This window comes from Heterodontus francisci, chromosome 5 (genome assembly GCF_036365525.1).
Source record: "Heterodontus francisci isolate sHetFra1 chromosome 5, sHetFra1.hap1, whole genome shotgun sequence".
Lineage (NCBI taxonomy): Eukaryota > Metazoa > Chordata > Chondrichthyes > Heterodontiformes > Heterodontidae > Heterodontus > Heterodontus francisci.
The window spans coordinates 194,655,150-194,666,011 of record NC_090375.1 but is presented as its reverse complement, the minus strand read 5'-3'; the positions used below and the strand labels follow the sequence as shown (position 1 = coordinate 194,666,011).

Sequence of the window (10,862 nt, the reverse complement as noted above, 5' to 3'; positions counted from 1 at the left end):
GCTTCATAGAAATGATTATCAAACAAAAATTTGACACTCTACTGTGCATTGCACTTACACAAAGTCCCTTCACAATCTTAACAATTTTTTTGGTCTCCAAAGGATGCAAAACAGGAGTAACATTGCAATGCTCAACTCTTTTTGATAAGAAAATATCAACAATTTATAATATTGTCAGGAAATGCCCAATGGAGGCAGAGTGCTGCCCAGGAAAATAACATTTTGATATAGATTAAACTTCTTTACTCAAGAGAGTGGTGAGAATGTAGAACTTCCTGCCACAAGGTGTGGTTGAGGGAAATAGCATAGATATATTTAAGAGGTAGCGGGATAGATACATGAGGGAGAAAGTATTGGAAGGATATGTTGACAGGGTGAGATGAACTCGTGTGAAGCACAAACACCAACACAGACCAGTTGGGCCGAATGGCCTGTTTCTGTGCTGTACATTCTATTCATCTAATTTTTCACAAGAAAGCTAGTTCCCCAAATCACAATTTTTAAAAATTCATTCACAGGATGTAGCGTTGCTGGCAAGTCCAACATTTATTGCCCGTCTCTAATTGCCCTTAACTGAGTGGCTTGCTAAGCCATTTCAGAGAGCAGTTAAAAGTCAACCACATTGCTGTAGGTCTGGAGTCACATTGAGGCCACACCAGGTAAGGATGCTTTTTATTCCAGATTTCTTCATCAACTGAACTTGAAACTCCCTGCTGCTGAAGTGAAATTTGAATTCCAGTCTCTAGATCATTAGTCTAGGCCTCTGGATTACTAGTCCAATAACATAACCACTGTGCTGTCATCCCCTAGAATGCTAAATGGGAAAGCCGAGTAAGGTGAAATGTAGTTTGCTGGTACTGTTAATCTTGGTTGCGTCAACACATTTGAGATTTGGCTTCATTATGCCTCCAGGTGGCTGCCTCTATAATGTTGCAGGTTGCAATCAGACTTTTCCAAAACTAAACTTTTTTCTGGATTTTTTTCTTTGCTTTTAGTGTAGCTGCGACCACTGAAGCATGGAAAGTGTTCAAAAACAAATCGATCCTAGGTGTCCCCAGACAGGAAAGTTGTCAAAGAAAAAGAGCTTAATTGTACATAAAAAAGTAAGTTCTATGTAATCAAGGTGATAATCAGAGGAGACATAAGGGAAAACAAATTATGCAGCAAGTTGTTGCGCTTTCTGAAAGGGCGATGGAAGCAGATTCAATAGTAACTTCCAAAAGGGAATTGGATAAATACTTGAAAAGGAAAAATTTGCAGGCTGTGGAAAGAGAGTCAGGGGATGTGGAACGTATTGGATAGCTCTTTCAAAGAAACAGTACAGGCATGATGGGTCAAATGGCCTCCTCCTGTGCTGGAACTTGGGTTTTATTTCTCTTTATATCACTGCTGTTTTTGTTTTCCTTTCACGCTGGGATTTTCTTTCTCTCCCAGAATGCCTATCAGCTGAAGCAGTCTCTTTCCTTCCTCTCTCTCCCTTATTCTCTCCACGCTTTGCTTTCTGTCTCACAGCCAAGTCAATTGGGGTGTCTTTTGGAATTGAGTCTGCTGCCTGAGGAAATGGTTGTAATGGCTGCTCAAACTCTTTGAGAAAACACACAACCAAGTCTGGTATTGTTGTAGGGTCTGCATAGCCACTTTAAAAACAGACAGCAAAAGCAAGTTGCAAAGATAAAGACACGTTTTTCTAGGCTTCCCATTTTCTTGGTACCTCTTAAATAACCAGAATGTTAATATGTTGACACATTGCCTCCTTTAAATTTGCTCTTTGCTTTACTCATTCCAACCGAAGCGGTGTGAGTGCATCTCACATCTTCCTAATTTTGATCCTTTTCATTCTGCTTTCATGTACCAGTGAGAGATTACCAACTGGCTAACTGATTTACCAATGCATAGTTCACAAGAACAGTTTATATTTATATCGCGCCTCTAACGTAATAAAATGTCCTAAGGTGCTTCACAGGAGCGTTAAAAAACAAAATTTGACACTGAACAACATAGGAGATATTAGGGTTGAATGACCAAAACCTTAGTCAAAGAGGTAGGTTTTAAGGAGCGTCTTAAAGGAGGAAAGAGGTGGACAGATTTAGGGAGGGAATTCAAGAGTTTGGGACCTAGACAGCTGAAGGCACGACTGCCAATGGTGAAGTATTTAAAAGTGAGGATGCGGAAGAGAGCAGAATTAGAGGAGAGCAGATATCTCAGGGGGTTGTGGAGCTGGAGGAGAGTACAGTAATAGGGAGGGGTGAAAATCACTTACAGTACTTCCCTTTTGTACTAAAACAAAAATCTGAAAAGTACACAGCTTTTTCATAAACACAGATCTTAATGAAACAACAGTTACTGTAGGCTTTGGGCTTTGTATGTCCTTCCCCAAGGACAGCCCAATTCAGAATAGTAGAAAGTAGTAACACAGTTCAGAGTATCTTGGTACAATACAATTGTTCTGCCAAATACAGATACAATCACAGTAAGATACATCTGCTGTGGATAATGATTAATTAACCCAACTTTGGAGCAATGCATGTACAAGCCACAGCGATTTCAATCCATTTAGTTTCATATCGAATCTTATGTTCTCCACAAGATGTGCGATAATACACCTGCATGTTTGTTGTCACAGGTACTGAAGTGTAATCCAATGTGTGCTTCATCTTACTAAAGCTGATGCATCCACGACACAGACAAACAGCTTCAGGAATTGATTCAGGGATGCGTTTATGGTCCTTATTAATCCTAAACCATTGGAAAATAGAATTCATTAAAGTTGTAACTGATTTTGTGTTCATGAACCATACACATTCTGTAACCTCCTCCACAGACACACCTGTGCAATACATCCTACACATCCTGCATAAAGTATTGAAATCTAAATAAATCAAATCGAGTCTTGGTCAAACCCCATCTAGAATACTGTGTTCAGTTCTGGACACTGCACCTCAGGAAGGATATATTGGCTTTGCAATGGGCACTGTGCAGATTCACCAGAGTGAAACTGAGGCTTAATGGGTTAAGTTATGAGGACAGATCACATAAACTGTTTGTATTGTCGTGGGTTTAGCAGAAGTAATTTATTCAAGCTGTTTAAAATGATAAATTGATTCAATATAGACAAACTATTTCTGCTGGTGGGAGGAGTTCAGAACAAGCATAATCTTAAACTTAGAGCTAGGCCATTCAGGGGTAATGCCAGGAAGCCCTTCTTCACACAGAGGGAAGTGAAAACCTTGAACTCTCCCCACCCCCCTGCCCAACAAAAAAATGTTGAGGCTGAGAGTCAATTGAAAATTTCAGAGCTGAGATTAATAGATTTTTGTGGGGCAAGGATATTAAGGGATATGGAACCAAGGTGCTGGAGTTCATGATTCAGATCAGCTATGATCTAATTGAATGGCGGAGCAGCATTGAGGGGCTGAATGGCCTCCTCTTGTTCCTATGTTTTTTTATGAATTAAAGCACACTGACTATTAATTTGACTGTACTGGAAATCATATAGCTGCAAATTGACCACACTGACCTCCATGCCTGAATTTCTGATCTGGGCTCCCACATTGTAAGGCTTCATTGCTGGACTGCAAATATAGATTCTGTTAACTTAGAAAAATGTTGCAAGGTGGTTTACAGAGATGCCATTGGAAAAATAAATGAGGCAAAACCAAAACTTGGTGAAAGATGTGGGTTTAAGCTCTGCAATCCCCTCCCTAAACCTTTCCGTCTTTCCACCTCTCTTTCCCCCTTTAAGGCACTGTTTAAATCCTACCTCTTTGACCAAGCTTTTGGTCACCTGTCCTCATATCTCCCTATTTGGCTGAGTTGCAAACTTTGATTATTGCTCCTGTGAAGTGCCTTGGGATGTTTTACTAATTTAAAGGGGCTATATAAATGCAAGTTGTTGTAGTTGTTGTTTAAGGAGGAGAGGTTGGCGAAATTGTGGGCAGGTTTAGGGAGGGAATTCCAAAGTGTGGAGCTCAGGTTGCCAGTGGTGGCACAGCATGGGTTGGGGAGGTTGCTCTATAGGGCTGGAGGAGGTTGTGGAATTAGGGAGAGGAGTGCCCATGAAGGGATTTAAACATGAGGAAGAGAATTTAAAATTTTGAGCCATTGGACTGGGAGCTAATGCAGTTCAATAAGGGCAGGGGTGATGACTGAGCAGGATATGGTGTGGCATAGGATACAGGCAGCAGAGTTTTGAAGAAGCTAAAGTTTATGGAGGTGGAGGATAGGAGGGACGCCAGGACACATTTGCAATTGGAGGTGACAAAGGCATGGATGAGTGTTTTGAAAGCAAATGAGCAGAAGTAGAGGCGGGGACAGGTGATATATTGAAGGTTGAAGTAGGTGGTTTGTGTGATAGACAGCATATGAGGTTGGACAATCAGTTTAGGGTTCAATGGTGAGGCAGGGGGGTTGGTGGGGTGGACAGAATGGCAAGGGTATGAAGTCAATGAGGGAACCTGACATTGATGACTTTGATCTTCTCAATGTTTAACTGGAGGAAATTGCAGCTCATCCAAGAATGGATGGCTGACAACATCGAGTCAGAGGGTTGAGAAGTCGAGTGAGGGGGCGGAGAGTAGAGCTGGATACCGTCAGCATATCTGTGGAAGCTGACCATATGTGTACAGATGATGAAACTCACCCCACACATGTAGTTACGCAGCAGGACCTGATCAAATTACCATATTTCTGTGAATTCAATTTTGCAACATGTCATTATGTGCAGTTATTAATTCATGACCTCTGGTCCAGTCTAACACACTACTGCACACACATCCTCCACCATTTCTGCCACCTCCAGCGTGATGCCACCACCAAACGCATCTTCCCCTCCCCTGTCAGCATTCCGAAGGGATCGTTCCCTCCACGACACCTTGGTCCACTCCTCCATCACCCCCGCCACCTCATCCCCTTCCCACGGCACCTTCCCATGCAATCGCAGAAGGTGTAATACCTGCCTTTTACCTGCTCTTTCCTCACTATCCAAGGCCCCAAACTCTCCTTTTAGGCAAAGCAGTGATTTACTTGTACTTCTTTCAATTTAATATACTGGATTCGCTGCTCACAATGCAGTCTCGTCTACATTGGGGAGACCAAACGCAGATTGGGTGACCGCTTTGCTGAACATCTCCACTCAGTCCAAAAGCATGACCCCAAGCTTCCGGTTGCTGGCCATTTCAACACTCCCCCCTGCTCTCATGCTCACATTTCTATTTTTGGCCTGCTCCAGTGTTCCAGTGAACATCAACGCAAGCTCGAGGAGCAGCACCTGATCTTTTGATTAGGCACTCTACAGCCTTGTGGACTGAACATTGAGTTCAGTAACTTCAGAACATGACTGACCTTTTTTTAATATTTTATTTTTTAACCATGTTCCTGCTTTTCCTGCAGTCAGAGCTGCTCATTATTCTGCTATTAACACTATCTCTGGACTAATGCTTTGTCTTTCACCACAAGCATTAACACACTCTTTGCCTTTGTCCCAGAGCAGCTTTGTTATTTAATCTCTCCTGCTCTCTGCCTTATCAAACACCTTCCCTTTTGTTGTCTTCCCCACTCCCCTCCCCTTCACTTGCTTAAAACCTAATTCTTTTCTAACCTTTGCCTGTCCTGATGAACGGTCACAGATTTGAAACGTTGACTCTGCTTCTCTCTCCACAGATGCTGCCAGACCTGCTGAGTATTTCCAGCACTTTTTGTTTTGTTTCAGGTTTCCAGAATCTGCAGTATTTTGCTTTTATATTACTGCACACACATTACCTGCCTATGTTAGGATCAGGGGACTAGGACATATCAATAGCTTTTCTGGGTACCATATGAAAGAAACAACAGTACTGAATTGCTGTATAGCCAGTAGATTTCATCTTACCTGTATCTCCAAGGTGAGAGTGACCTGTCCTCAATGTGTGAACTTGCCAGCAGTTCAGGAGACCATGCTGGGCATCTGTGATTTCCCTTTTGGTCATGTCTTCCCAACAATTTCAAAACACTCGAAGGATATGTAATGCTGATTCTTTTCTTTAACAATTGAAGTGGAACTTCATCTCGACAGTCTGAAGGTAATTCTGTGTATTCATTTCCATTAACAGCTACAAGGAAAGCAGTTAACACAATCTGGAAGAGAGAGATCAACATGATGCACATTAGTGTTGCATAATACGTTTGCTCAACAGTGACTGCATTTCAAAAAGTTCTTCATTGGTTGTCAAGTGTTTTGGAATTTCCTGAGGTCATGAAAAGCATGACAGAAATTTATTTTTTCCTTATTTTCTTACATAACACAAGAAATAGGAGCTGGTGTGGGTCATTCAGCCCTTCGAGCCTGCTCCACCTTTCAACAAGGTCACGGCTAATCTACCTCAACTCCATTGTCATGCACTATCCCCATATCCCTCAATTCCCTCAGTATCCAAAAATCTATCAATCTTTGTCTTGAATATACTCAACGACTGAGCATCCACAGCTCTCCAGGGTACAGAATTCCAAAGATTTATGACTCTGAGCAAATCTCTCCTCATCTCAGTCCTAAATGGCTGACCCCTTATCCTGAGACTGTGACCTCAAGTTCTAGACTCCCCAACCAAGTGAAACATTTTCCCAGCATCTACCCTGTCAAGCCCCTTAAGAATTTCTTATGTTTCAATGAGATCACCTCTCATTCTTCTAAACTTTAGGGAATATAGGCCTAGTCTACTCAACCTCTCCTCAAAGGAAAGCCCTCTCATCCCAAGAATCAGTCTAGTGAACCTTCGTTGTACCACCTCTAAGACAATTATATCCTTCCTTAGGTATGGACACCAAAACTGTGCACAGTGTTCCAAGTGTGGTCTCACCGAGGCTCTATATAATCACATTTATACTCTAATCCCTGAATTATCCATTTTAAATTTGTTCATGGTGGCCATTTTATGTTACCATGGAACTGTGAAATTTATTGCAGAGTCTGACTGCTCACTAATGTAATAATAGTTCTTTAAACGTGACAGAGACACAGACACGGGTGACACCGAGACGTACAGCACCAGATGGCAGTGAATCATTCTGTTGTATCCACTGTTTACTGTACGTGACACTTTTTAAATTCATTCCTAGGATGTGGGCATTGCTGGCAAGGCCAGAAGTTATTGCCCATCCTCAATTGCCCTTGAGAAGGTGATGGTGAATCACTACCATCATCAACCCTTTTTGTTACCTTCTCAAATTCAGTCAGGTCAGTCTGACACAACCTTCTCTTAACAAGTGCATTCTGACTGTACTTGATGAATCCATGCCTTTCTAAATGACAATTCATACTGTCCCTCAGAATTTTTCCCAATAATTTTCCCACCACTGAGGTTAGGCTGAGTGGTCTGTAATTACTCAATCTATCTCTTTCTCCTTTTTTGAACAACAGAACAACATTAGCAGTCCTCCAGCACCACATCTGTAACCAGAGAGGATTGCTTCCCCTAATAGCCTGGGTTACGTTTCATCTGGTGATTTATTCACTTTCAAAGTTAGTGCCGGCATGGACTCAATAGGCCGAATGGCCTCTTTCTGTGCCATAAATGACTCCAAACACCTTAATATTTCCCCTCTCTTTCTGTTTATCCCATCCAATATTTCACACTCCTCCTTAACTACAATATCTGCATTGTCCTCCTCTTTTGTGAAGATAAATGCAATGTATTCATGAAGAACCATGTCCACATCTTCTGCCTCCACACACAGATTACATATTTGGTCCCTAATAGACCCTACTCTTAGTTATCCTCATAGTCTTTATGGATCTATAAAACATCTTTTGAGTTTTCCTTGATCTTATTGGCTAATATTTTTTCATGCCCTCTCTTTGCTCTTCACCCTTGCACTTCCTACTCTCTTCTAGGTTATCCACTGTACTGAATTCTCAATATCTGGCACATTCTTCCCTTTTTGCCTTATCCTACCCTGTATGCTCCTTGACATCCAAGGGGCTCTATATTTGGGAGTCCCACCCTTTGTCTTTATGGGAACATATTTGTTCTGAACCCTCAAAAACCCTCAAATAAAAGCAAAATACTGCAGATGCTGGAAATCTGAAATAAAAACAGAAAATGCTGGAAATATTCAGCAGGTCTGGCAGCATCTGTGGAGAGAGAAGCAGAGTTATTGTTTCAGGTCTGCAACCCAGTTCTGATGAAAGGTCGCAGACCTGAAACGTTAACTCTGTTTCTCTCTCCACAGATGCTGCCAGACCTGCAGAATATTTCCAGCATTTTCTGTTTTAGCCATCAATAACTCTCACTGCTCTGGCACTGATTTACCTTCAAGTAACTGTTTCCAGTCCGCTTTTGCTAAATCGCATCTCAGCTTAGTAAAATTGGCCTTTTCTCAATTGAGAACTTTTACTCCCGGTCTATCTTGTCCTTTTCCATAACTTGGGTTGGAAGAGCTGGAGTTGTTCTCCGTGGAGCAGGGGAGATTGGGGGGAAATTTGATGGAAATGTTACAGAATAAGTTAGACACGGAAAAACTGTTCCCATTAACTAATGATACAGGGACTAAGGACGTAAATTGAAGGCTTTGGGCAAGAGATGCAGCTGGAAAGAGGAACTTTTTTACACAGCGGGTGATAATGACCTGGAACTCGCTGCCCACAAGGGTGGTGGAAGTGGAGACAATCAATGACTTCAAAGGAAATTGGATGGTCACGTGAAGGAAATAGACTTGCAGGGCTACGGGGATCAAGCGGGGGATTGGAACTGACTGGATTGTTTTGCGGAGAACCAGCATGAACTCGATGGGCTGAGTAGCTGCCTTCTATGCCATAAATGACTCTAAAAGTTAACATACCATTTGCTTTCCTAATTGTTTACTGTACCTGCATGTTAACTTTTTGTGATTTGTGTACAAAGACACCCATTTTCCTTTGAATATCAACATTTCCCAGTCTCTCACTGTTCAAAAGATACTCTGCTCTTCTACTTTTCCTACCAAAGTGGATTACTTCACACTTCTCTATATTATATTTCATTTGCCATGTTCTTACTCACTCACCCAACCTGTCCACATCCCTTTGCAGCCTCCGCAACCTCCTAACAGCTTACTTTCGCACATAACTTTGAATCTTCGGCAAACTTGGATAAACTACATTCGGTCCCTTCATCTAAGTCATTGACATAGATTGTAAATAGCTGAGGTCCAAGCACTGATCCTTGGAATACCCCACTAGTTTCAGCCTAGCAACCTGAAAATGATCCGTTTATTCCTAATCTCTGTTTTCTGTCCATTATCTAATCCTCAATCCATGCTAATATATTACCCTTCATCCCATGAGGCCTAATTTTGTGTAATAATCTGTTAGCATCATGTGGCATCTTATCGAATACTTTTTGAAAATCCAAATATGCTACATCCACAGTTTCCTGCTTACCTACCCTGACACCCTCACAAAACTAACAGATTTGTCAAGCACAGTTTCTCTTTCATAAATCCATGTTGACTCTGCCCAATCATATAATGGTTTTCTAAGTGCCCTCTTATCACGTCCCTAAGAATAGATTCCAGCATTTTCCTGACTATTGACGACAGTCCAGCTGGCCTACAGTTCCCTGTTTTCTCTCTCCCTCCTTTCTTGAATAAGAGGGTTTTGTTTGCTACCTTCCAATCCATGGGGACCATTCTAGTTGCTGGCAAATTCTGGAAGATCAATACCATTACATCCACTCTCTCTGCAGCTACTTCTTTTAAAACCTCAGGATGTAGGCCATCAGGTCCAGGGGATTTGTTGGCTTTTAGTCCCATTAATTTCTCCAGTACTATTTTTCTATTAATATTAATTTCTTCAGCCTTGGTTCTCCACAATTTCCAGAATGTTTTGTGTCTTCTACCGGGAACACAAATACAAAGTACTTGTTTAATGTCTCTGGCATTTCCTTATTCCCTGTTTTTAATAACACCTTTCTGTGTCAGTTTGCTCTTTGATTTATTTTGTCAATCCTGAAGGAAGAGTTATAAAGTAAACAGATCAAAATTCTTCCTTCATGTAAATGTAGTGGTAATGTCACAGAACCAGTAATCCAGAGGCCCACGCTAATGCCCTGGGGACATGGGTTCAAATCCCACCATGGCAATTTAATTAATTAATTACAAAAATCTGGAATTGAAAGTCTCAATGATGCCACGAAAGTATCATTGATTGGTGTAAAAACCCATCTGGTTCACTAATGTCCTTGAGGGAAAGAAATCTGCCGTCCTTACCTGCTCCAGACCCACAGCAATGTGTTTGACTCTTAACTGCCCTCTGAAATGGCTCAGCAAGCCCACTTAGTTGTCAAGGGCAATTAGCGATGGGCAACAAATGCTGCCTCTGCCAGTGGCACCCACATCCCATGAAAGAATTAAAAAAACTCTTGTCTCTGCTTGTAAGGGACCCAGATTTGCTTTCACTAATCTCTTCCTTTTTACATACCTGAAGAAGCTTATACAATCTGTTTTCTCCCTTCCTTTCTTTCATCAATTTGTCTCCTCAGATGAGCTAACAAGAGTTAAAGGTAATTGAAATATACTTACCAATACTTGTGAGCACATTTTTCCTATTCCTTCCAGACACTGCTATATTCTCAGCCTGATTTTTAAAAAATCAATCCCCTTGTCTGCCAGTTTGCTCTTCTATTTATTTTGTCAATCCTGAAGGAGGAGTTATAAAGTAAACAGAGAAAAATTCTCTTCCAAGTGACGAAGTTTCTTAGGCAAATTTTTATCAGAACCTGTAAAAGCATGTCTTTGAATAAATCTCTTCAAAGATAAGCAAGTATTCCTGTGCATTCAAGCACTTAACATACTCAGGACTGCACTCTGGTCTGCTAATATATCCAGCCCCGATCAGACACATAACAGGAAAA

The 10,862-nt window shown here is 41.4% G+C and overlaps 1 protein-coding gene across 1 annotated transcript; it reads right to left on the bottom strand.

Annotated features, from left to right (window-relative positions):
- Positions 1 to 2,501: 2,501 nt before the first annotated feature.
- LOC137369662 (interleukin-17C-like) lies at positions 2,502 to 10,548 on the bottom strand. The gene is made up of 3 exons (XM_068031002.1): positions 10,531 to 10,548; positions 5,867 to 6,111; positions 2,502 to 2,736 (listed from the first exon to the last, which is right to left on the bottom strand). The coding sequence occupies exons 1-3, from the start codon at positions 10,546 to 10,548 to the stop codon at positions 2,502 to 2,504; spliced, it is 498 nt and encodes a 165-aa protein (XP_067887103.1).
- Positions 10,549 to 10,862: the final 314 nt, after the last annotated feature.